Below are 27,798 nucleotides of genomic sequence, written 5' to 3'. Positions count from 1 at the left end.
TTCCTAAAAATACTTTATTTTATTTTAATACACACTTAAAATACCAGTTGCAGGTAGTGTGTGGTTTCCGTCCTCAGCGGCCACACCATTTGGCTCACCACTCAACACTGTAATCCACCATGACTTACAACAGCACAGTCCAAAGTATGAACAAAAAAAATCATTTACATTTTAGTCATTTGCAGACGCTCTTATCCAGGGCGATCAAAAGTAGTCCATATATTTTCATACTGGTCGCCCTTGCTAACAGGGTGTGGCACAAATATCCCAAATAAAAACAGAAAATCACTCCATGATGCTAACAAGCTCTTTTTCTCAAAATGCTCATGTTTGCTCTATATTTTCTACTTCTCTCCTTCTTTGCAGTCATTGTCCAGTTAAAAACTGACAGGTGACAACCCTCTGCTCTCAGCGTGGGAAGGGGTTGGTAGCATGGGAGGGCTTCTCCAGGCTGTTATAAAAAATCTTGGTTTTTAAGAGTGGTGTGAGGGATCGGATGCAAATCGCAGATGATGGGGCACAGTGTGTTTATCACAGGTGGCACCTTAATTGGGGAGGACCAGCTCATAGTAATGGATGGAACGGAATAAATTGAATGGTTAAAAATACATCAGACATGTTTGATACCATTCCATTCCAGCTATTATGACCAGTCCTCCACTCACCAGCCTCCTGTGGTATATGTGAAGGGGCATGGTAACATTGGGCAATGGGGGGGGGGGGGGTGCAGTGGTTCTGTTCATTCAACTGCAGCCTTCAGAGGTACTGCTGGAGAAAGTGCAGCAGCATAATCTCATAGTGCTCTCCAGACTCTGGGCAGCGGATGCTGTGTCTCTCATTGGGGTAGATCTGAAGAGATGGAGACAAAGGAACAGATGGAGGAAAGAGAAAGCCCCCGGAAAGGAAGCACCTGTCTTCCTCATTTATAAAATGTTTATTTTAATGTGCTCTGAAAAGAGGCCTTGAAAAATAAATGAGTCCCACACTTTTCTTCTTTGTAGCGAATGTGTTTGTTTGTTTTCAACGTGTCAGCTAAAGCCTGGGAAAAGGTTCCACTCCACATATTCAATTCTCATCATCGTGCGCCATTTTATACAATGAAGTTGAATGAACACGGTGTTGTCGGTCTGTGTAAGATGGGGCACATGTACACAACTAAACCCACTGCCCTCCTACCTGTAGCTGATACGGCTTCCCCGCACGGATCAGTTGAGACACCAGGAAGTTGGTGTGGAAAAAGTGCACATTCTCGTCAAGGAATCCATGTAATATAAGTAACCGGTTAGGTCTGGGTAGGAAAACAAAATATAAAAGATTATCCCTAGAAAAAAAAAAATTCTTCTTACGAAGAAATTTCCCCTACGAATTTCCCCTCGCATCAGAACTTATCCTGGTCCCAGATCTGTTCGTTATGTATAGCCAACTCCTATGGTCATTGTCATAAGAGTTGCCTATACAGCACAAACAGCTGAGATCAGGCTATTTGAGACATACATTCCAAGCAAGTCTGTCCCATCAGGACCATATCAAAAACAAGTGATGAACAGTATTGCAGGACAGCTGCACTTTGGAGTCTCTTTACTGCTGCCTTTACGTACTGCCTGTGAAGCACCCTGAGGTTGACAGTAAATGGTAATGAATGGTGATGACTCACTCGCTGGGCAGCTTGTCTACGTGCAAGGCGACAGAACCGGCTTCGTATCCCTGCTGGTTGTTCTCAGGTAGGTCCATGTAGCGCTCCGTGTAACCTGTGTCATAGGCCATCCACACCGTCACAGGGGCACCCGCTATGGCCACCTGGACCATACAAGGACACCTCAAATCAACCAGGCTTTTAAATTAATGCAAAAATTACTTAATTTTAACTGATTGAGTGAACAGTAACCATATGTACAGTACAACCAGTCAAGATTTTGGAGTGTTAAATTCAGTTTTAGAGTCAATATTTTGAGCTTGTTGATTTAAACCAGGGCTGGGCCACATTACTACCCCTTCATGTTTCAAAGCCATAGAACTACACAGCCTGTCGTAACAATTAATTTCTCACACAGAATGGATGTGAGGTGAAGTTGTGACATAGTCCAAAGAATAATCCCTTAAAGTTCTTCAGCGGCGACTTCGAACTTTCCTCTCACCTTGAAGACGTTGGGCCTGTGGACGAGGCCCATGAGGGAGAGGAAGCCTCCGTAAGACCAGCCGTGGATGGCCACGCGACTCAGGTCCACAAAAGTGTAGTTTTCAGCCACATACTGCAGCCCCTCCACCTGGTCCTCGATCTCCACCTGGCCCTGAGAACCACAGACGGGGAAAGGAATGTCACAACTGGCATGAAGGCAAACAGGAGAACACTTTTTTTAAACATAGTACATCCCCATTTCACTACCTGGGCTGGTCCAATAAGAATGCCATTGTGCCTAACTGAACACAACTCTGGTAATACAGATCGATCACAAACTGGCAATGCAAAAATAAATAAAAATTCAATACCTCAGTGTTTCCCTATATTAATTTAGCAGTGGTGCACTGCAAAAAAATTAAATGCTGCTGAACCTAGGTGAAAGACGGACACCTACAACACTGGTGTATGGTTAGTAGAGATGTGAAGTCGTGTTACTGTTTACCATTTTGTTTTTCAGAGCCCCCTCGAACTTGAGGCCTCTCTGACAGGAGCCTCTCCCGTCAATGACCACGACGGCGTAGCCTAGTGACGCTAGCGTATTCAGTCTCAGGTACTTCACTCCTTTGTATGTGTTATTTACTAACTGCACCTGGAGCACACAACCCCCCCCCCCCCCCCAACATTAAAAACATGCGAGATAAAACCTTTAACATTAATATTTTTTTATACAACTAGCCTTGAAATCCAAACTGTCACTAACAAGACTATATTACAGAATACAAATATTTTTATTTAACAAACCTGGGGGCCTCCATACACAAAGACGATTGTAGGGTGCTTCCTGCCAGGTAACAAGTTGTGTGGTTTGTACAACATGCCGTAGAGGTGGAACCCTGAATTCCCTGGGAAAGTAAAGATCTCTGGTGGGATGTAATCTCCTGGGCGCCCTGAGAAATAACATTAACACCAATATGAAGTCAAATGCATATCACTATCAAGGTCAACTGTAGATACTATAGCTGTTCATTCCATTGGGGGAGTTATTATTGCAAGGGCAGATTCTATTGATGTGACTTCCCTTGGGAAAGTGACTCATTCAACTATAAATATGCAACATTGAATTTGCAGGGCCATTCTGTAGTCTCAACATGTGAGTTAAGTGTGATGCCGACAGCGTGCTTATGGTAACACAGTTCATTGATACATTCATGTTTTGTAGTCAGAGGTGAAAAGCCAACAGAAGATTTCAATGCATTGACCCTAGTGATGAGGGGGATACTTAGATATTACAATATTATTTTGGACGATATTATAAAATCAATACTTTCACACACAGAAAATATTCAGACCCCTTGACCTTTCAAACTTGAACTTTCAAAGTTCTTGAAATTTTCCAGATTGACTGACCTTCACGTCTTAGAGTAATGAAAGACTGTCGTTTCTCTGATTATTTGAGCTGTTCTTGCCATAATATGGACTTGGGTCTATTACCAAATAGGGGAGTCTTCTGTCAAGGCAAAGGTTGGCTACTTTGAAGAATCTCAAAATATAAAATATATTTAGATTTGTTTAGCACATGTTACTACATGATTCCATATGTGTTATTTCATAGTTGATGTCCTCACTATTATTCTACAATGTAGAAAATAGTAAAAATAAAGAAAATGCCTTGAATGAGTAGGTGTCCAAACTTTGGACTGGTAGACTGCGTGTGCGTGTGCGTGTGCATGTGCGTGTGTGTGTATATGCATGTCTGTATGTATGCATGCATGCATGTCCGTATGTATACACACACATACGCCAAAACTCTGGTATTTTTCATCCTATAGCTTGTACTCCATATTTTTAAAATAGTGAGCCAACATGTTTTCAGCACTTTAATTTCCATAACTGATCAAACTAATTTTCTCATGCCCTCTCATCTCTCTGAGGCAGACATATAGTAAGCAATATGTTTGCAGCACTAAAATCGCAATAAAATTGCAGCATTGAATCGCAATACATATAGAATCATGAGAACTGCAATACATATCGTATCGGCACCCAAGTATCGTTATAATATCGTACCGTGAGGTCCCTGGCAATTCCCCCTTTCTTACTTACCTGTGGCCTCCATCATGCTAGCCCAGAACTCAGGGTCTTTGTGCAGTGGGTCACTCTCTGGGCCCATCAGCTTGTAGATGTGGACGCAGGGAGGTGTGCTGACATTACTGTAATGGCTGACAAACATGTCAAAATTCTACAGAAAGATAGAGCAGAAACATAACAGGTGCGGTCAACTAAATCTTCAAAAAGCTAAAATGCCAAAACCTCCAAGCTTAATTTCAAGGAAAAAATAAGATGACAGAGCTTGTCGCTAAGGTAATGTACCTACCTGGCTTACAGAGCAGCTGTGGGAGAAGCCTGGCTTGGTCAGCCTGACCATATCCCCCGGGGAGTCGTAGCTCACAGTGTATAGGTGATGCTCCAGGGGCGTGTCCCGCGTGCCTTGGAAGTACACCAGCTGGGTAGCCTCGTTCACCCAGATCTGAGTTGGTAGGGAGGGAGGACAATGACTGGGATGTTTTTCTTATGCACATCACCTTTCTACTGTGATAGCTGATGAGCGGTGACAAAGGGCTGTGGCACAAAAGAAATGGGGTGATTTCCATGCTCGCCACCTTAAAATGCTAAAACCCTTTAGGCAGTCATTTTAGATAAGAGGTGTGTCTAGGGCTTACCTTGGAGCCATGTCTGGCCAACACCTCCCACTCTCCACTGGTTAACATCACCTCTTCCTTGATCGGGCATTTAAAGTCCTCTGAAAGGAACAACCAGTAGACTAAATGAGTTGACCACAGGTGGCTGGAGGCACCTTAACTGCAGAGGATGTGCTCATAGTAATGGCTGGAACGAAATAAATGGAATGGTATCAAACAAACCAAACACGTGGTGTCCATGCATCTGATACCCATTCCATTCATTATCATCTGATACCCATTCCATTCATTATCATCTGATACCCATTCCATTCATTATCATCTGATACCCATTCTATTCATTATCATCAGCCATCCTCCCCTCAGCAGCCTCCTATGGAGTTGACCTCCCAAAATATTATCAGAAATAGATTTGGGAAGGTGCACCTCTATTCACATCTTCACCATTAACCCATAAATCAGAGTATAAACAATGTATTCTGCTACCCTCTGTCTGCATGTAGTCTCTGGTCCACTGGTAGCAGCCCTGTTGTAACAGCGTGGTGACTTTGTACAAATGGCAGAAGCCAGTTTTGGACTCGTTCGCCCAGAGGAAGGTGATCTCATCATCGTTTGTTTGAATGAAAGGATAAAATATGTCATGGACCTGAAACAAAGAAAAGGCCTTGCCATAACATGAGTCCGAGAAGAAACAGCATTTTCTGGTTTCAAAAGGTTAAGAGTAAATCTTTTCATTTCAAAATGTATAATTAGAAGAGAATTTTAACTTAACATTCATGTGACTACAAATTAACCAATAAAAACTACAGTACAAGTAACAGCAATATCAACCAAAGGCATGTAACTACAACTTTGTGCAAATCAGGGCACTGCAAGCAGAAAGGATGATTTCTATTACATATTGAGTTCCATGCTTAGATCTCAAGTCAAAATCTAGGCCTTAGAGCCAAAGCCAGAGTTATTTTAACTCACGTTGATCCAGATGTCGGTGATCTCCTCGTAGATGATGAAGGGGTGAACCCCCTCTGGCACAGCCTCCACACTCTCCTCCCGTTGGGCCTGGTCCTGGGTTACAGGGATGAACAGGGCCGGGGGCAGCAGGACCAACTGGAGCCTCTGTTGGCTCCTGTCCAGCAGTACCGCCCATGCACTGCACAGAGGAGCAGTGGGTTGTCAGGGTCAAATAATTAGCTGGCTAACGTTGCTAAATAGCCTCATGAATTCCATATTTCCTAGTTGACGTAGAGAAAGACAGCATTGAAATTGAAAGGGTATATACACTATTTTAATTAAATGAAAAATAATTTGTTACAGTATACAGTGGGGCAAAAAAGTATTTAGTCAGCCACCAATTGTGCATGTTCTCCCACTTAAAAAGGTGAGAGAGGCCTGTAATTTTCATCATAGGTACACTTCAACTATGACAGACAAAATTAGAAAAAAAATCCAGGAAATCACATAGGATTTTTAATGTATTTATTTGCAAATTATGGTGGAAAATAAGTATTTGGTCACCTACAAACAAGCAAGATTTCTGGCTCTCACAGGCCTGTAACTTCTTTAAGAGGCTCCTCTGTCCTCCACTCGTTACGTGTATTAATGGCACCTGTTTGAACTTATTATCAGTATAAAATACACCTGTCCACAACCTCAGACAGTCACATTCCAAACTCCACTATGGCCAAGACCAAAGAGCTGTCAAAAGACACCAGAAACAAAATTGTAGACCTGCACCGGGCTGGGAAGACTGAATCTGCAATAGGTAAGCAGCTTGGTTTGAAGAAATCAACTGTGGGAGCAATTATTAGGAAATGGAAGACATACAAGACCACTGATAATCTCCCTCGATCTGGGGCTCCACGCAAGATCTCACCCCGCAGGGTCAAAATGGTCACAAGAACGGTGAGCAAAAATCCCAGAACCACACGGGGGGACCTAGTGAATGACCTGCAGAGAGCTGGGACCAAAGTAACAAAGCCTACCATCAGTAACACACTACACCGCCAGGGACTCAAATCCTGCAGTGCCAGACGTGTCCCCCTGCTTAAGCCAGTACATGTCCAGGCCCGTCTGAAGTTTGCTAGAGAGCATTTGGATGATCCAGAAGAAGATTGGGATAATGTCATATGGTCAGATGAAACCAAAATATAACTTTTTGGTAAAAACTCAACTCGTCGTGTTTGGAGGACAAAGAATGCTGAGTTGCATCCAAAGAACACCATTCCTAATGTGAAGCATGGGGGTGGAAACATCATGCTTTTGGGCTGTTTTTCTGCAAATGGACCAGGACGACTGATCCGTGTAAAGGAAAGAATGAATGGGGCCATGTATCATGAGATTTTGAGTGAAAACCTCCTTCCATCAGCAAGGCCATTGAAGATGAAACGTGGCTGGATCTTTCAACATGACAATGATCCCAAACACACCGCCCGGGCAACGGAGGAGTGGCTTCGTAAGAAGCATTTCAAGGACCTGGGTTGACCTAGCCAGTCTCCAGATCTCAACCCCATAGAAAATCGTTGGAGGGAGTTGACACGTTTCTATACAGCACTTTGAGATATCAACTGATGTACGAAGGGCTATATAAATACATTTGATTTGATTTGAAAGTCCATGTTGCCCAGCAACAGCCACAAAACATCACTGCTCTAGAGGAGATCTGCATGGAGAAATGGGCCAAAATACCAGCAACAGTGTGTGAAAACCTTGTGAAGACTTACAGAAAACATTTGACCTCTGTCATTGCCAACAAAGGGCATATAACAAAGTATTGAGATAATAAACTTAAGGCTAAATAAAAAAATATCTGAGATGAAACCACAAGGCTTGGTGAGGTTTTCATATTTACAAGGACTTTACTCAATGACAGGAACAAGTACACCTTTACATCACAGATATAATCCGCTCCATGGCACAGATAGCTTCGCTTAGTTGTGTTTGTTCCAGTCTTTTGAACTCACTATTTGCCGTCTTTTGTCCAGCCGGCGCGGGCGATGTACTCAACCCCAGGGAACAGGGTGGTAAAAGGCAGGACCAACTCCTTGTCCTGGGTGCTTACAATCTAATGATAACAAGGACTCATAAGAATAGGCAGAAAGGCATTGAATGACATACAGAAACATATGGAACACATAAAAGACCACAAAAAGGGAACAGAAGGCAACATATACAAGATGACATGCAGAATACGAAGACAGACCAATACAGTTCAAAACCATGAGAACTTTTTAAGCTGTTCTTACTCTGCCAAGGTGGTCGGTTCTGATTTCTACCAGTTTGAAAGTAATTTGAGGATTCTTACTCCCTGAAAAGAAAAATGGAGAAGAGGGCAATACAAGTTACCCATCTTAGATATCACGTCTTGTCTGGCACTCCTGTCAAATAGCTCAAGTTACTCAAATGTACAGTACCAGAAACACCTACTCATTCGAGGGTTTTGATGTATTTTTACTCTTTTCTACATTCTAGAATAATAGTGAAGACATCAACACTATGAAATAACACATATGGAATCATGTAACCAAAAAATTTTAAACAAATAAAAATATATTTGAGATTTTTCAAAGTAGCCACCCTTTGCCAAGAGTGTGCAAAGCTGTCAAGGCATTCTCTCAACCAGCTTCATGAGGTAGTCACCTGGAATGCATTTCAATTAACTGGTTTGCCTAGTTCAAAGTTAATTTGTGGAATTTTTTTCCTTCTTAATGCGTTTGAGCCAATCAGTTGTGTTGTGACAAGGTAGGGGTGGTATACAGAAGATATCCTTATTTGGTAAAAGACCAAGTTCATATTACATCAAGAACAGTTCAAATAAGCAAAGAGAAGCGACAGTCCATCATTACTTTAAGACATGAAGGTCAGTCAATACATAACATTACAATAATTTTGAAAGTGTCTTCAAGTGCAGTCGCAAAAACCATCAAGCGCTATGATTAAACTGGCTCTCATGAGGACCGACACAGGAATGGAAGACCCCAGAGTTACCTCTGCTGCAGAGGACAAGTTCATTAGAGTTACCAGCCACAGAAATTGCAGCCCAAATAAATGCTTCAGAGTTCAAGTAACAGACCCATCTCAACATCAACTGTTCAGAGGAGACTGCGTGAATTAGGCTTTCATGGTTGAATTGCTGCAAAGAAACTACTGCTAAAGGACACCAAAAAGAAGAGACTTTCTTGGGCCAAGAAACACGAGTAATGGACATTAGACCGGTGGAAATCTGTCCTTTGCTCTGATGAGTCCAAATTTGAGAATTTAGGTCCAACCGTCTTGTCTTTGCGAGACGCAGAGTAGGTGAACGGATGATCTCTGCATGTGTGGTTCCCACCGTGAAGCATGGAGGTGGTGGTGTGATGGTACTTTGCAGGTGACATGTCATGATTTATTTAGAATTCATGGCACACTTAACCAAGATGGCTACCACAGCATTTGTTAAATGTGATACGCCATGTGTAATATCAATTTGTATAGTTTACTTAGCTACTTGAGTCATCTCTCTGCTCTTTCTCGCCATGCCACTTTCCACAGACTTAGCCACACCCCCTTTCACTCAAGGAGCGCATTTGATGTTCCTCAACCACGACACACTTGCGCTCAGGCTGCATGGTCAATGCAGCACATACCACAATGCTGATGATGACAAGAATGCCGGTTTCACTTTGCAGCTTAATATAAATCCACTAGCATTCTATAATGACAGTTTGTGTTTCTTACATCAACAAACAGCTAGTTTGTCTTCACTTAGCAAGTTGCCCTGAATCTTGTGAGATATTAAATGTTAGCCGCTAATACTAATAGCTAGCTAGTGAGATGTACTGAGTAAGAGCAAATGTAGCTAGCTAATATGGCCTGATAATACCAGTGATGGTGTAGACCTAAATCAGCATGTTGTTTGTGCAACAGTATCTTCCAAATCAAAGAGGAATATGCAAAGCAGGAATATGTTAGCTACATGAAGTAGCTAAGAGAAAACATGCAATGTATTTAAAGCTTGTAGGATGCCCTAGGAAACACTTATAAACACTTTGGTTCCTACCCTGTCCCAATAACACCTCCCTGGCATTTTAATTTGCCATCATCTCAAACACTATTCAAAGTGCACACCATTATAGTCTAACTATAGAATTAGAATAGACATTCTATTTCCATGATTCCAACAGTTTTGCTCTACTTCTCAAGTCAAATCGCAATTGGTAAAAAAATAAGTCCTAGATTATTTGCCCATATCGTGCAGCCCTACAGTGTGGCAGTGTGAAATTGTCAATTGAGCAGTGGTGTAAAGTACTTAAGTAAAAATACTTTCAAGTACTACTTAAATCATTTTTTGTGGTATCTGTCCTTTACTATTTTTGACAACTTGTACTTCACTACATTCCTAAAGAATATACTGTACTTTTACTCCATACATTTTCCCTGACATCTAAAAGTACTCGTTACATTTTGAATGCTTAGCAGGACAAGAAAATGGTCCAATTCATGTACTTGTCAAGAGAACATCCCTGGTCATCTACTGCCTCTGATCTGGAGGACTCACTAAACACAAATGCTTTGTTTGTAAATTATGTCTGAGTGTTGGTATGCCCCTGGCTATCTGTAAATATAAAAAAAAACAAGAAAATGGTGCCATCTGGTTTGCTTAATATAAGGAATTTTAAATGATTTTTACTTAAGTACATTTTATCAAGTACATGTAGTTTTGATACTTAAGTATATTTCAAACCAAATACTTTTACTCAAGTAGTATTTTACATTTACATTACATTTACATTTAAGTCATTTAGCAGACGCTCTTATCCAGAGCGACTTACAAATTTTACTGGGTGACTCACTTTTACTTGTGTCATTTTCTATTAAGGTACCTTTACTTTTACTCAAGTATGACAATTGGGTACTTTTTCCACCACTGCAATTGAGTGCAGGAAATGCAGAAATGATAAAAGTGCTGAAATTTGTTTTGGTTGAAGTTGAATTGAACAGTATAAAACAATCAGAATGGAGAAAGACTCACTTAGAATGTATGTGCTGCCACCCTAGGATCATGTAGAACTTCTACTTTTCAAAAACAAAAAAATACCATGCTATAATATTTTGGCCATATCACCCAGCCCTAGCTTAGCATATATGGGAACTCCTTCAAGACTGTTGGAAAAGCATTCCATGTGAAGCTGGTTAAGAGAATACCAAGAGTGTGCAAGGCTGTCATCAAGGCAAAGGGTGGCTACTTTGAAGAATCTAAAATACATTTTGATTTGTTTCACACTTTTTAGCTTACTACATGATTCCATATGTTATTTCATAGTTAATGTCTTTGCTATTATTGTACAATGTAGGAAATAATACAAATCAAGAAAAACCATTGAAAGAGTAGGTGTTTGCAAACTCTTGACTGGTACTGTATATTGAAGTATAAAATCCAACTCTGCCTAGCCACAATAGTCACATGAAAATGTAGATGTAGCCAATACAGTTCAATAAAAAGTTATGAATCAGTACTACTAATACTTAAAAAAGGCGATTTGGGGTGGGGATGAGGGTGAGAGCAGACCTGTGCGGGGGTATCTGTAAACATCAGCCTTGCGCTCCTCCAGGGCTGGGGAGGGAACGTGAATTAACTCCACCTCTGACTCATCCACCTCCTCATAGAGTAACTGGAGGGTCTTCCCCCCATCTGGGTCTGAAAGAGAAACTTATTGAGTTGACCATTTTATTCAAAAGCAAGTATGTGCTATCTGTATTTTACTATTTATATTTTTGCAACTTTTACTTCACTACATTCCTAGAGAAAATAATGTACTTCTTACTCCTTACATATTCCCTGACATCCAAAAGTACTCGTAACATTTGGAATGCTTAGCAAAACAGGAAAATGGTCTATTTCACACGCGTAAAAAGAGAACATCCCTGGTCATCACTACTGCTTCTGATCTGGCGGACTCACTAAACACATGCTTCATTTGTAAATTATGTCTGAGTTTTGGAATGTGCCCCTAGCTAATGTGCCCCTAGCTATTTGTTGAATACAAGACATTTGAAATGTTTTGTACTTTTGATACTTAAGTATGTTTTACCAATACCATTTATTTTTGATAGTTAACTATATTTAATAAATACTTTTAGACTTTTACTCAAGTAGTATCTTACTGGGTGACTAACTTTTACTTTAGTCATTTTCCATTAAGGCATCTTTACTTCTACCCATGTATGACAACTGGGTACTTTTTCCACCACTATGTGCTTTGTGTTGTAGTAGCCTAACCTGGTTTCATGTCTTCAACAATCCAGTAAGATTTAACTAAGTTTTTTTTAATTATTAAATTTACAGTAGTAATGAAAAACAAAATGCATTTTATTGCTAAGATAAAGAGAAATAAGGACAAGCATCACAAAAACCATCCAGAAAAGACTAACCTTCAGGAGCAGCTGGCGACCACCAGTAGCCCGTGAAGCGGTCAAACTCCTCCTGGATTACAAAGGTGGCAATGCCTGCAGACTTGGGGTCCTCCTTCACATTATTCATCCCTAAGAAAAGGTAGAGAAGGATGCACTGTCAGGAGAATGCTCTCTGCTTTCCATTTTACGTTAAAAGATGATGTCCTTTTATTAACAACCTTAATTTAAAATATTAAAATAATAACAAAATTGGTCATCAAAACTACAGGATACTATTTTGAAGAAAACTCTTGCTAGTATATTTGCACATCATATATATCGTAGCAGCATGCGCTCCAGCAGATATATCTCACTGGTCACCCCCAAAGCCAATTCCTCCTTTGGTCTTCTTTCCTTCCAGTTCTCTGCTGCCCATGACTGGAACGAATTGCAAAATATCTCTGAAGCTGGAGACTCACATCTCCCTCACTAGCTTTAAGCAACAGCTGTCAGAGCAGCTTACAGACCACTGCAGCTATACATAGATGGGCTGTTTACAGATGGGCTATCTACCTACCTCATCCCCATACTGGTATTTATTTATTTTGCTCCTTTGCACCCCAGTATCTCCACCTGCACATTCATCTTCTGCCAATCTGCCATTCCAGTGTTTAATTGCCATATTGTAATTACTTCACCACCATGGCCTATTTATTTCCTTAACTTACCTCATTTGCACTCACTGTATATAGACTTTTTGTTTTCTTTTGTTCTACTGTATTATTGACTGTATGTTTTGTTTATTCCATGTGTAACTCTGTTGTTGTATGTGTCGAATTGCTATGCTTTATCTTGGCCAGGTCGCAGTTGCAAATGGGAACTTGTTCTCAACTAGCCTACCTGGTTAAATAAAGGTGAAATCAAATTACAAATATATATTTTTTTACCTTTATTTAACTAGGCAAGTTAGTTAAGAACAAATTCTTATTTTCAATGACGGCCTAGGAACAGTGGGTTAACTGCCTTGTTCAGGAACAGAACAACAGATTTTTACCTTGTCAGCTCGGGGATTTGACCTTGCAACTTTTCAGTTACTAGTCCAACGCTCTAACCACTAGGCTACCTGCCTAGTGATGAAAATGTAATGCAAATGAAATCCAGGCCTGTATGCATCTTTGGTATTACCCCAAAAGAGCACCCCATTTCTGATACATTGAAGAGCATGCATTCAACAGAAATCTATTCAATTGAGAAATACCATAACTCTGAAAGCTGACAAGCATCAGTCTCAAAATAGTTTGCTTGTTTAGTAGCATGCCAACCTTCATGGCTGTAGGAAAGTCTATCCTCCTAATTTTTGAAAGTTCTAATGTTACTGGCCCCACGACAACAAATATACATGTTATTTTGTTCTTGAAACAGTTAATTGAAATACTGTAGAATCCCATTCATTCCTAAGGAGTACTGCTTCTTCTGGGGAGTGCCAATACGGCGGACCGGTATACTGTGGTCACAAACCAGTCGATCTCCAAGCCATTCCTCGTAAATTCACTCTGGAGTGCCAGAGTGTGCGTCCAGAAATTCAGAGCGCTCCGCTCTGGGAGTGTTCAGAGCGCACACTTGGAGGCTCTGGCCGAGGAGTAGAGTTGATCCGAGCGTTCTGACCCCACAATGGCAATCAAGCACCCAATCTAACAGGCTAACGTTGGCTAGCTACTTCCAGACACAAATGAGATAACACCTCACTCTGACCATTGTTATATAAATATTCATACACATAGCTCATATATTATACAGCGCTAAGCTAATCCGCCTGACTCAAGTCATTTCACGTACCCCTGCTAAAACAGGAACCAGCTCACACATCCAGCAATAAAACTACCCCCCTAAAACTACCCCCTCAGCTCTGTTGTCTCACGACCCCAGGAAACAAAAGACATTCCATCGCACAAACACATACACCCAGCCATAAAAACTGCCCCTCTCAGTTCTCTACCTCACGAACCCCTGACACAAATATCTCCTTGTATAAACACACATCTCACCCCCCTCTACTGGTCGGGTGCTCAGAACAAGACTCTGCTGTGCACCAATGAGGCTCCAGCTCTGGCTAGAGCAGGGCCGCCTCCAGCCCTTCGGGACCATTCAGAAGACCAACACGACAAGACTCCACCTACATATTCCATGTATAAAATCTGCTGTTAAGCCTCTTTTTCACCTGACTCCTTACCGAGTTATATGAACTAGATCCGTGCATGTTAAACTGCGGGACAAGATATCTTTTGACTCAATAAACTGCTTTATGTTACAACTGAAATTCACTCTGTCCAGCGCCCGTGATTTGGTCTCGACTCTCCAGTATTTAAACACTAACACCATTTTTCACACCCTAGCAGAGCTGGTTAGGCTGTTATCGTGTTATCCAGAGCGTTGGTGACTAACTGTGCTGCTGGCAACAATTTAAATACGTTTTTTGACAACGTTTACCGACACAGGTCATTTTCAACGGGTGCTGAGCGTTCGTAAATGAATCCGTTATTCTGCGCTCTTGTGCACTCAGATGAGAGTGCTCTGAAATCGGAGTAAATAGCCAGAGAGAATTTCCAAACGCGCCCCTAGTCAATCAACAAACATTTCTGTAAAGAAAACAGCGATGAAGCCTTGCGTTCCTATTTGTTTTATTTATTCGTTTCGCACTGTTGATAGTATATATGCCTACTGTTGGCCAATCAGATAGCTCGTATCATCATGCCGGCACAGTTTCCTCGAGCCAAAGACAAAAAAATTTTTTTTTTTAAGTAAAGCAAAGTTGATACTGTGAGCAGGGCCGAATTAACGTAGTGGCTTACCGGGGCTGAAGCCGCTGGGCCCAAGAGGCAGCAAAACAAAATAAGTCAAACACACATACATATACACATTTGATTCAGTTACCCATTTACACTATATATATATAGTACCACCATGGGAGAGGAGGTAGTGGGCCCACGTGGGTAACTGGGAGGCTCTGTCTTGAATGGGTAACTGAATCATAGAAAAACATCTAGTACAAAATAAATAAATGCAACTGGTCAATTGTGTGAGTCATGTCTCTTTCATATTCCAATCAGAAAGCTGTTCGCAAATATGGCATGACATGTACTCGGTTACAAAGATCTTGCTAGCTAGCCTGCCTACTGAAAATGATGGCCTGTGTGGGGCCCAGAATATAAAATACAGAAAAAAAGCAGCAGGACCAAGAACTTAAACCAGAAAATACCCAAAATGACTTTTTTTTCCTTCTGCACAACACAAAGGGCAACCAAACGCCTGCAATTAAGCATAGGAGAGATCAACCCATGCTGCACATGCAGTTGATGTCGGAAGTTACCATTCACCTTAGAGAAATACATTTAAACTCTGTTTTTTTTATACAATTCCTGAAATCTTTTAATGCTAGTAAAAAGGTCAGTCTTAGGTCAGTTAGGATCACCACTTTATTTTAAGAATGTGAAATGTGAGAATAATAGTAGAGAGTGATTTATTTCAGCTTTTATTTCTTTCATAACATTCCCAGTGGGTCAGAAGTTAACATACACTCAATTAATATTTGGTAGCATTGCCTTCAAATTGTTTACCTTGGGTCAAATGTTTTGGGTAGCCTTCCACAAGCTTCCCAAAATAAATTGGAATTCTGTCCCACTCCTCCTGACAGAGCTGGTGTAACAGTCAGGTTTGTAGGCCTCCTTGCTCACACATGCTTTTTCAGTTCTGCCCACAAATGTTCTATAGGCTTGAGGTCAGGGCCTTGTGATGGCCACTCCAATACCTCAACTTTGTTGTCCTTAAGCCATTTTGCCACAACCTTGGAAGTATGCTTGGGGTCATTGTCCATTTGGAAGACCCATTTGCGACCAAGTTTTAACTTCCTGCCTGACTGATGTCTTGAGATTTTGCTTCAATATATACGCACATAATTTTTCTTCCTCGTGATGCCATCTATTTTGTGAAGTGCACCAGTCCCTCCTGCATCTCCCAGAGACAGAATATGTCTCCTTCCTGAGTGGTATGACGGCTGCGTGGTCCCATAGTGTTTATACCTGCGTACTATTGTTTGTACAGATGAACTTGGTACCTTCAGGCGTTTGGAAATTTCTCCCAAGGATGAACCAGACTTGTGCAGGTCTACAATTTTTTTTCCTGAGGTCTTGGCTGATTTCTTTTGATATTCCCATGGTGTCAAGTAAAAAGGCACCGAGTTTGGAGGTATGCCTTGAAATACAGCTACACCTCCAATTGACTCAAATAACGTCATTTAGCCTATCAGAAGATTCTAAAGCCATGACATTTTCTGGAAATTTCCAAGCTGTTTAAAGGCACAGTCAACTCAGTGTATTTAAATTTCTGACCCACTGGAATTGTGATAGTGATTTATGAGAAATAATCTCTGTAAACAATTGTTGCAAAAATGACTTGTCATGCACAAAGTAGATATCCTAACAGACTTGCTAAAACTATCGTTTGTTAACGAGTTTTAATGACTTCAACCTAAGTGTATGTAAACTTTCGACTTCAACTGTACTCTGCATTTGGTTGGGGTAAATACTGTGAACTGCTGCCTTGACAGATTAGTGTTTAACGTTTGTGCAGTCAATATATTTTTTTATTTGATTACTTTTACCCCTTTTTTGTGATATTCAAATTGGTAGTTACAGTCTTGTCCCATCGCTGCAACTACCCTACGGACTCGGGTGAGGCGAAGGTCGAGAGCCATGTGTCCTCTGAAACACAACGCTGCCAAGCCGAACTGCTTCTTGAAACACTGCTCGCTTAACCCGGAAACCAGCCGCACCAATTTGTCGGAGGAAACACTGTCTTGCTGGTGACCGAAGTCAGCACGCCACAAGGAGTCGCTACAGCGCGATGGGACAAGGAAATCCCAGCCGGCCAAACTCTCCCCTAAGCCAGACGATGGCTGGGCCAATTGTGCACCGCCTCATGGGTCTCCCAGTCACAGCCGGCTATGACACAGCCTGGGATCGAACCCTGGGCTGTAGTGACGCCTCAAGCCTAGACCGCTGCACCACTTGGGAGGCCCTGTGCAGTCAATATTTAACTTTTGCTCCAAATCTACCTGGCGTGGCAGACTGCGATATCAGGTTTAGAACCAAATGAAAACAGTCTAATTGAAACCCTAAAATCCTTTTCCGGTATGAGGTGGTCTGCCCATGCACAATCAACAAAAGCATTATGCCTCAATTATGCCAATGTTAGTCTCTTCTAGAATTATCTGAGGATGAAAATCTAACATGGCTCTACCACTCTACACCCAAATGGATAAACTTGAAATAGCTTTCTCTTTAACTTGTGAAACAATACTCCAACGTTTTCAGAATACAAGCACTGCACTTAAGGTAGTCCAACTGGACCTGTCTAAGGGTGTTCGTTTGGTGGCCTCCTTTAGAGATTGTGGCCTCCTTTAGAGATTGTGGCTGTGCTCCGAGATCAGTTTGATAGCTTTGAGGCAAAAGGAAAGGACATGTCGCCAAGCATTCTAACGCTTTACAGACCTAACAACTGAGAAGATGACAAAAACACGCTGATGAGTCGTAAGAGGCAGAGAGTCGTTAATCAATGACAGTTTAGCAGAGATTTGCTGTTTGTGTTCACCGTTGTGATTGACACACTTATTGATGAGTTGGATAGGAGGTATGAGTCATACAAAGAGCTAAACAACTGCTTTGGATTTAACAATATACCTTCACTTTCAACATAAGACCTACAACCTTCAAAGTAAATATCAATCTGACTTGCAACATGATTTTCCAGATTAAATTGTCCAGTTTAAAGAATGTATTAAAAGTAGGGGGGGAAATTGCTTCACATGTTCTAACAGAGCAATCTACAAGCAGTCTTTCACAATGTTTACATTGCCTTGCGAATATTCTTGACTTTACCCGTTACCTATGCATCAGACCAGTGGTGCTTTTCAAAGCTTACTCTTCAAAAACAGACTAATGAACAATGGGACAGGAAAAGACAAACATTTTAATCTTATGGCTCTTGGGAATTATGTACTCAGAGCACTTGATTTCAAGGACATAGTTGCAGATTTCACTGCTTGGAAAATTAGGAACAAAACCATTAAGATAAGCCATGATGACACTTTTTGTAACAGCATAAGGTCTAACGCTCGTCCGCTGGAGAGGCTGTCCAGGCAGCTGGTAGTGCTGAAATGGCGGAGGCCGCGCTCTTGTTTTCTTTGCGTAGGCTGTCTGGATGGTATCTGTCCATGGTCCTCCTGAATCAATATTGTGACCATGCTGTGTAGCCTAGGTTATGCAACTGTAATAATATGCTTTGTGGACTTTAATGTTGCTCTCCGATTTTAACTGTGATAATTATGAAATAAACATATAAAATGTTATGCTTACTTTGTTTTATTGTAGCCTAGGCTCAATTTATTTTGTTTATTTCGAGAAGACACACGTATATAATCCCATGCATAAGGGGCTCATTCATCAAGCTAGAGGAAGCTAAGCTCTCTAAATAAATGTAATTAAATTTGCCCAAATGATATAGCTCATGATTAGCCTACTCCTGTCTATTATACAGAAATAAAAATCATTCAAAATAGGCTACTAAAGCATGATTTGGACACAGAGGATCATTAGACTCTTACATCGCATTGCCTACAGTCAGAAGGAAAGGCAGCATGCACAATATGGGCAGATGATTGTTGTGTTGCGACTGTCAGTGAAAAGTAGAGGCCCAGCCAGGCATATCGCAATAATTTAAAATACAATCACAGGAAAACATAGTTTGGAAAGCAAATGGTTAATGATGTAATGAGAAAGCAATGAAAATACTAAATCTGTCTGAGTTACCCAAATTCTCAAATTAATTGGTGAGGGTGCACTACGCATATTCACTCTTTATCATTGTTGGGTCAGTGCAAAGTTTGTTTTTGGACAATTTCCTCCTCCCGTTTAGATGGACGTTATATTCTGTTTGTGTCTCCCCTTCTTGTAGGCCTATTTATATGGACGTCATTTTTATTGATATGTTTGTCAGTAAAGTAGGCTATTGGTAATTTGTTGTACTAAAAAAGATTCTGCCAATGCCTCTAGTCATGTAAAGTGTAGTAGAATTACAGGAAATGTGTTTATAAAAAGACAAAAAATAAATTCTGTCCAAAGAAAGGTAGGTAGGCTATCTGATATAGCCTAGGCCTACTCTACGCTATTCGTGCTCAGCCATGCATTGAACAGTCGTTTTTGCAAACAGTGAATATTAGCCTTTTTTTCTCGTAAAAAAACAACCTATTTTTTGGCAGGCCATCTAACGATTTGTCCAGGTATAAATGTACTTGAACACGCATTTCACAATCTGACATAATGGTCTCCTACCTTTTGGGCTTTACATTGCAGATAGTACATTTGTTCATGGTTCTAGGTCGTTTTTTAAGCATTTTGAAGAAAGAGCAGTTTGGGAGCCAAATAAGTCTCTTTTACGTGAATGGAGCCAAATGAGCCAGTTCACCGAAAAGACTCAGAACGCCCATCACTATCCTCCCTCCCCTCACACTGACCATCAGATGCAGGCCTTCAGTCCAGTAAAAAAAAAAGTGCTTCACAAGTAATACAACAAATGATCCATTACGTGTGATCATATATCTAAAATGTTGAATATTGTATTGGGCCTATAGCCTACTGCACAAACCTCATTGCTATAGAACTGTTTTTATATGGTTAATGTTGCAAAAACTTAAGATGTTTTTTTATCTGAGAGGTAGATCTCGGCTTGAATTTTGACTCAGAAAGTGATCTTGATTTAGTTAAGGTTGGTGACCATTGCTATACATCATTTGTGCCAACCTTTATGGCAGTAGGTGAGTCTCCTCTCCTCCCCAGTCTCGATGCTGGCCACCCACAGGTCGTTGCTATTGATGAAGGCCATGAAGGTGGGGTCGCCTGGGGAGATCTTGGGGTCCATTCGAGTGCCTGAGCATTGGGTCTTAATCTCTACAGGCTTCATGGGGGACGCCTGCTAAACATCACACAGACTTTCAGGTATAGAAGTTACCATGCAACAGACAGGTTGGTTACCAGAGTGCCTACATGTCAAAGTATTTTCTATCACAAACACTTGTAGGTGACCACTTGGTACACTTCTTTATTTTAGAAGTGTATAAGGCACTTTGTATACTTCACATTAGCAATGTACAGTCGTGGCCAAAAGTTTTGAGAATGACACAAATATTAATTTCCTAAGTTAGTTACTTCAGTGTCTTTAGATATTTTTGTCAGATGTTACTATGGAATACTGAGGTATAATTAAAAGCCTTTGGCACTTATGAAATGCTTGTATTGACAATTACATGAAGTTGATGCAAAGAGTCAATAGTTGCAGTGTTGACCCTTCTTTTTCAAGACCTCTGCAATCTGCCCTGGCATGCTGTCAATTAACTTCTCGGCCACATCCTGACTGATGGAAACTCATTCTTGCATAATCAATGCTTGGAGTTTGTCAGAATTTGTGAGTTGTTTGTTTGTCCACCCGCCTCTTGAGGATTGACCACACGTTCTCAATGGGATTAAGGTCTGGGGAGTTTCCTGGTTATGGACTCCCTTGGCTGAGAAGCAACCGCACACATGGTCACTGGATGCTTCACTGTTGGCATGACACAGGACTGATTGTAGCGCTCACCTTGTCAACTCCGGACAAGCATTTTTCCAGATGCCCCAAACATTCAGAAAGGGGATTCATCAGAGAAAATGACTTTACCCCAGTCCTCAGCAGTCTAATCCCTGTACCGTTTGCAGAATATCAGTCTGTCCCTGATGTTGTCCTGGAGAGAAGTGGCTTCTTTGCTGCCCTTCTTGACACCAGGCCATCCTCCAAAAGACTTCGCCTCACTGTGCATGCAGATGCACTCACACCTTCCTGAGCAAGCTCTGTACTGGTAGTGCCCCAATCCTGCAGCTGAATAACAATTGAACCGCTCTCCTTGAAGTTCTTGATGATCAGATAAATGGTTGATTTCGATGCAATCTTACTGGCAGCAATATCCTTGCCTGTGAAGTCCTTTTTGTGCAAAGCAATGATGACGGCACGTGTTTCTTTGCAGGTAACCATGTTTGACAGAGGAAGAACAATGATTCCAAGCACCACCCTCCTTTTGAAGTATCCAGTCTGTTATTTGAACTCAATCAGGATGACAGAGTGATCTCCAGCATTGTCCTTGTCAACACTCACACCTGTTTTTAACGAGAGAATCACTGACATGATGACAGCTGGTTCTTTTGTGGCAGGGTTGAAATGCAGTGGAAATGTTTTTGGGGGATTCATTTCATTTGCATGGCAAAGAGGGATATTGCAATTCATCTGATCACTCTTCATAACATTCTAGAGTATATGCAAATTGCCATCATACAAACTGAGGCAGCAGACTTTGTGAAAATTAATATTTGTGTCATTCTCAAAACTTTTGGCCACGACTGTACAGAGCACTTTGAACAATTCTTTCCTTTAAAAACGCACAGAGCACTTTGCACACTTCTTCATTTTCACAATGTACAAGTTCGGACTACCGTACATATATTTGAAGGACTTTGCTTTCATGACCACCTAAATAACCAAGATGCAAAGATAACTGTATTGTGTTAACAACAGTATGATCCTAACTTTAACAGGAAGGTATGAGCTGTGTCGTGTAAATAATACTCACAATGAAGCCATTATGGCCTCCGTCCCGACAGTAGAACAGGCTGTTGCTGGCCTGGAACAGGAAAAGGCCGCTCTCGGCGTGATAATCATACGATGTGATCCCAAAGACCCCCAGACGCTTTCTCTCCCTCAGCAGCTCCTCCTCCCGGGAGTACACCCCATGATGAGGGGTGGCCTGATGGTTAGGGAAGATACGTACCAGACAGTGAGACAGCGATGCAGTGTTAGCTTAGCATGAACACCAGCGTGTTTTGGCTTTAACCAAAGTGTGGTTTTCTGGGCAACAATAGTGGTACCTTCATTTTGCCACTTGTTTACAGGGGAAATTAATGATAATATGTTTTTTGGGGGGGGCATAGTATTGATGGCTTTAATCATAAACAGAGCATAGACAAAAACACAGGCACTCCCAAAGGTCAGAAGTATTAGGTGCCAACTGAGCTGACCCGTGTATGTCCTCCTCTACATAGTTCACATTAGTGCTGTGGATGAGGACATGCATGCAGAATTGCCTTGTGAATGTGTAACGAACTTCTTGAGGTGAACAACATTTATGTTTAGATTTCCCAGAGATCCGACAAGTGGCAAAAGGGAGCCCAACGGAAGGGGCTGAGGGTTGATTACCTGAAAGTGATCTAGCATCTGTTTCCACGACAACACCAGAAGGGCCTCTTTCCGAATCTTCTTGGGAATCTCTGAGTAAAGTAATGAGTTCTCTCTACTTCCATAGGGCATTCCTAAATGAACATGGAACGGAAGAAACGGGTTGAGTTAAAGAATATATTTGCATCGCTAAGTCTGTTTATCTTTTGTCTGTGTAACCACAAAGTTCAAGGATATTGTCACTGATATTGGTTGTTCTGAGGTTGTTCCTAAAGAGTTTCTTCCCATTGTAATGTTCCCTATAGCCTACCTTCTAACATTAAGTGAAGAGATCAAATATACACATGAGATTCCTCCATTTACCACCCCTATTCACATTAGTTAATTATGATACACCGTACTGTCACCATTGCGGTGCTGTTTGTTGACAGGAATTATGACGACTCTTCAAAATCCATAATGGGATTTCCAGTGAGGGTGTGGAGGTGTGACCTCACCAAGGTAGTAGAGTCGATGGGAGTATGGGCCTGACTCGTCCTGCCTCTGGACAAACTGGAAGTCGTGCGGGGCCTTGTTGATGACCATGCCCGTGTACTTGCGGCTACTATGGATGATGTTCCGCAGGCCGTCCCACGAGTGCTTCTCCACAAAGAACTGGGAGGGCACATCCTCCATCTCCACTACCTCCGAGCTGTCCGAGAGCTCATCTACAGCAGTCATTCTGAAAGCTGAATAACTGACCCATAACAATAGAAGTCACCAACAACATGATACAAAGCTGAATATAAGTACATACATGTAACTGAGTATTGAATACAAGTAAACGATGAGAACAGACAGACCAGCTAGTTGTATAGGTTAAAATGGTCCAACATGTCACATTAAGCCACATTTGACCAAATGAGCACTGTAGAATGCAAGATTAGTTACGCACCTTTTCCAACTACCTTCTGTTTCGTCTTCAAGTTTCACCCTCTTAACTCTATGCATTAACCGGCCAACAAGCCTGAACCAGATTTGGAAACCTAAAACAGAGACATTGGATTTCTTTGATACAGTCACTATAGTACATGCCCATCATCTTAAGGAACATTACAGTGTGAAACAAAGCCAAAACCCTACCATGACATATTGAAGATTTTTTTTTTTTGAATACGTAGGAGACTGACACCAGACTGAAAATTCCCTGCATGAAAGAGGATTATCGTACAAGGACAAGCCAGAGAAATAGCACAGAATCTGCCATAAACATCCCGGATGAACAAGACTTCACATAACAATTCCCTAAAAACTGCTATACCGAAGAAATCTCCACACCATTGTTCTTTGACCTGCTTCATTGAGGCACAGCTCAGTGGCTCACTTGGGAAAAACCTTTCTCCTGCGATGGTCTAACTATGTGTGACTCAGGACAATGCTAGAGAATGCTACATGCCTCTAATGTCAACACGAATATATCACCAGAGTGAGGAATGTTTGCCTATTACTCTACAATTCAGAGGTTAGTCAGGCTTGTTGATCTGCCTTCATTTTTTAGGCCTAAATGAGGTCATTCACATAGCCTACAGCACATTAACATAACCATCCAATTAATATTAAAAGGAAGTAGGGTTGCAAAGGGTCAGAAATGTTCCCAGAAATTTTCCATGGGAAGTTAAGCCTGGGAATCTTGCTTAAATTCACCAACAAACAAACAAAAAGTTACCTTATAACAGTGAACCTTTTTTGTGGGATACACAAGGCAATTCTAGGTCTTCTGGCATACTTTGATTGAACAATCCCCAACAATCCCCATTTCTGCTAGTTTGTTTTTGCTACCATGTGGGTTTTAGCTGGCTTGAGCATGCTAACTGGGTGTTAATTCATTTATCATACAAAGGAGTTGTTTAATCTAACTGCTTAACTATTTATCTGTACATGGAATTGTATTTGGGTTTTTTTTTACAACAAAAAAATTACAATCTTTACAGGAAAATGCCACGGGCACTATCTGATGTGTGGAGACATATCACCGCAGCTAATGTAGAAGGAAAATCTGTGTACATTTGCAAATACTGTTCCAAATCATATCTGACGAATGCAACAAAGATGCAGAATCATCTGGCCAAGTGCATCAAGTTCCCTCAGCACTCACAAGAAGCAACCTCTGACAAAAGTCCCGCTACTTCTATTCGAGGTGAAAATGATGAATCAGACACCTTATCAATAGCAACAGCTCATGGTCCTCCTAGAATCAGAAGTGTTTTTGACTCAATGGAGGAATGTAGACAGAGAAATGCTGATGAATGTCTTGCTCAAGCTGTGTATGCAACTGGTTCACCTCTGATGCGCACAAGCAATGTGTATTGGAAGAGATTTCTGAATGTTCTTTGCCCAACATACGCCCCTCCAACTAGACATGCTTTATCTACTCATTTGCTGGATGCTGAGTTCAACAGAGTTCAAGTGAAGGTCAACCAAATCATAGAGAAAGCAGACTGTATTGCAATCATCTCTGATGGGTGGTCGAATGTTTGTGGGCAAGGAATAATTGACTACATCATCTCCACCTCTCAACCAGTATTCTACAAGAGCACAGACACAAGGGCCAACAGACACACCGGTCTCTACATTGCAGATGAGCTGAAGGCAGTCATCAATGACCCTGGACCACAGAAGGTATTTGCACTGGTGACAGACAATGCTGCAAACATGAAGGCTGCTTGGTCTAAAGTGAGGAGTCCTACCCTCGCATAACACCCATTGGCTGTGCTGCTCATGCATTGAATCTGCTCCTCAAGGACATCATGGCACTGAAAACAACGGACACACCCTACAAGAGAGCCAAGAAAATTGTTAGGTACGTGAAGGGTCATCAAGTTATAGCAGCAATCTACCTCATCAAGAAAAGTGAGAAGAGGGGGTTGTCGAGGACTCCGGCCACCCTGGTCGTGGACTGTTCTCTCTGCTGCCGGCCCAGACGGCATCCCTAGCCGCGTGCGTCATCAGAGCATGTGCAGACCAGCTGGCTGAAGTGTTTGCGGACACATTCAATCGCTAACCATCCAGGTCGGTTGTCCCCCACTTCCTCTAAAATGTACACCATTGTTCATGTAGCCAAGAAAGCAAAGGCAGCCTAACTGAACTAATCGCCCCGTAGCACTCACTTCTGTCATCATGAAGTGCTTTCAGAGGCTAGTTAAGGATCATATCACCTCCACCTTACCCACCACCATAGACCCACTACAATTTACATTCCGCCCCAACAAATCCATGGATGACACAATCGGCATTGCACTGCACATTGCCCTATCCCATCTGGACAAGAGGAATACCTATGTAAGAATGCTGTTCAACTACAGCTCAGCTTTCAACACCATAGTGACCTCCAAGCTCACCACTAAGCCCGGTCTGAACCACGCCCTGTGCAATTGGGTCCTCAACTTCCTGACGAGCCGACTCCAGGTGGTGAAGGTAGCCAACCTCCGTTGATCCTCAACACATGAGCCCCACAAGGGTGCATGCTCAGCCCTCTCCTGAACTATATGTTAACTTGATCAAGCATGTCTCAACTCAACCACCAAAATGGCAGACGACACAAAATCAAAGAAACAGCCTACAGGCAGGAGGTGAGGGCCCTTACACTTCCCAAATGTGGGACCCACTTCCTCTCTGCTTACCTCATGTCAAAATAAAAGTCCTGCATGTCTGCCATATATGTGGACAAAAAAGGGATAACTTGTTTTTGACATGAGGTAAGTAGAGAGGAAGTGGGTCTACAACAGACTCATGTTTGGAAGTCTGTTGAATAACAAAATCCTTTAGATATTTTGTCTCAAATTCCCCCAATCATAATGACCAACCTTCCTGCCTAGACACAAAGTTGAAATAGCATTGCATTTAACTTCCCACGGAGTGTTTTTATGCAACCCAATCCAATAGAAAGCAACGCTAGTGTATGTAAATACCCCTGCGTTGCTAAAAGCACCTACCGTGGTACATGGCTAGTTTTGGGTTGGCCGTTGATCATGACTCAGTTCCATTACATTACACATAAGAGTCATTGGACGAAGGCATCTACTATAAAGGGGAGTTTTGTTAAGAGCTGCGGCGCTCGGTCGGAACATTAACAAGCATCGCTTGCAGTGCGGTTTTGGTAGCATAAGAACCTTATCAAAAAACAAAAAGGTTCAATTAATACACACATTTATAGGGTTAGTGTTCCCACACGGCCATATATCCATGTTACAGTGCGTGTTTACGGAAAACAGAGGTGCGAATTAGCATGCTCCGAACAAATCCAAATGTGTTTGTCACATGCGCCGAATACAAGTGTAGACCTTACAGTGAAATGCTTACTTACAAGCCCCGAACCAACAATGCAGTTTTAAGAGAAAAAAAGACAAATTTAAAAATATTATAATAATAATTAAAGCGCAGCAGTAAAATAATAGCGAGGCTATTTACAGAGGGTACCCGTACACCGGTGTTTAACGGAAGAAGGTCGCCAGAAACGTGTTTTCACTGAAAAATACTGTCCGCTGCAAATCTGATAAAGCCGGTAAAGCCGGCGGTCCATAGCTAGCAACTCTCCATTGTTATTTGTATGATTTAAAACTCCTAATGTTAGGAGTTGGTGGCATTGGGAAGTGTCAACACAGCCCATACATTCACTTACATTAAACATGCCCAAGTGTGGATTGTAATCTGTCCAGGTCCATAAAAAAACTATTTTATTAACTAGCTAGTAAAAGTTAGAGATTCATCCTCGGATACTGACAATGACGATTGGAGCTAGGTAACGTTAGTTGGTTCTATGGCTAGCTAGCTAGATAACGTGAACTAGTACGTTTTATCGTCATATGTCACGCCATTAGCAATCCAACAAACTCTAAACGTAACGCAAAAAATGTTTTAAAGGACCCGTTTTCAGTAATTCATTTCAGGATAAATGTAAGCAATTGTCGGAGCTTTACTAGCTACACTGCTGTGTTGACAGCAGGGAGCTGTGCTGGCTAGCGAGTTAGCCTCAGCGGCTAGCAAGCTAACGGTTAGAAACGGAACAAGAAATGTCGGTTTACGGAAATAACATCAGGTTTGGTACTTACAGGTTCAGCCCTAGATTTTCTCTCACACGTTTCTAACTTCTGCTGTAATGGTGCGATTAGATGTTAACCAGTTATAACTGCGTTCATGGCCTGTAGCTCATCAGACAAAACAATCACGGAAACGAATTTGGGAAGCCTTAACGAAAGCGACCCTTCAACCGGAAATCATACATATTGCAGCATCAACCAATGCTAATATCAGAGACGGAAGAGGAAC

General features: G+C 41.6%; 1 protein-coding gene across 4 annotated transcripts; it reads right to left on the bottom strand.

The window, feature by feature from the left end:
* Positions 1-27,798, bottom strand: LOC123998343 (dipeptidyl peptidase 9-like). 4 transcript variants are annotated; one of them, XM_046303494.1, is made up of 21 exons: positions 27,582-27,798; positions 23,429-23,519; positions 22,992-23,222; positions 22,516-22,628; positions 21,893-22,066; positions 20,040-20,211; positions 12,226-12,336; positions 11,363-11,491; positions 8,061-8,122; positions 7,779-7,879; positions 5,791-5,968; positions 5,305-5,464; positions 4,840-4,919; positions 4,494-4,646; positions 4,223-4,358; positions 2,921-3,066; positions 2,622-2,768; positions 2,136-2,288; positions 1,655-1,797; positions 1,177-1,288; positions 1-849 (listed from the first exon to the last, which is right to left on the bottom strand). In XM_046303494.1, the coding sequence occupies exons 3-21, from the start codon at positions 23,212-23,214 to the stop codon at positions 757-759; spliced, it is 2,586 nt and encodes an 861-aa protein (XP_046159450.1). In that variant the 5' UTR covers positions 23,215-23,222; positions 23,429-23,519; positions 27,582-27,798; the 3' UTR covers positions 1-756. The 4 variants fall into 4 exon arrangements, with proteins under 4 accessions (XP_046159450.1, XP_046159444.1, XP_046159428.1 ...); XM_046303488.1 differs by having other exon boundaries at positions 20,040-20,208; positions 22,992-23,230; positions 27,582-27,797; XM_046303472.1 differs by having other exon boundaries at positions 22,992-23,230; positions 27,582-27,794.

This window comes from Oncorhynchus gorbuscha, linkage group LG02 (genome assembly GCF_021184085.1).
Source record: "Oncorhynchus gorbuscha isolate QuinsamMale2020 ecotype Even-year linkage group LG02, OgorEven_v1.0, whole genome shotgun sequence".
Classification (NCBI taxonomy): domain Eukaryota; kingdom Metazoa; phylum Chordata; class Actinopteri; order Salmoniformes; family Salmonidae; genus Oncorhynchus; species Oncorhynchus gorbuscha.
This window is presented reverse-complemented; position numbering and strand designations above follow the sequence as displayed.

Excerpts from the sequence above, each read along its gene's own strand:
- LOC123998343 (XM_046303472.1), bottom strand. The coding sequence starts at position 23,484 with ATGCATAGAGTTAAGAGGGTGAAACTTGAAGACGAAACAGAAGGTAGT. Across the intron at positions 4,920-5,304 it reads AGACTACATGCAGACAGAGG|AGGACTTTAAATGCCCGATC; the intron begins GTAGCAGAATAC and ends TGTTCCTTTCAG. Across the intron at positions 4,359-4,493 it reads ACAGCTGCTCTGTAAGCCAG|AATTTTGACATGTTTGTCAG; the intron begins GTAGGTACATTA and ends ATCTTTCTGTAG.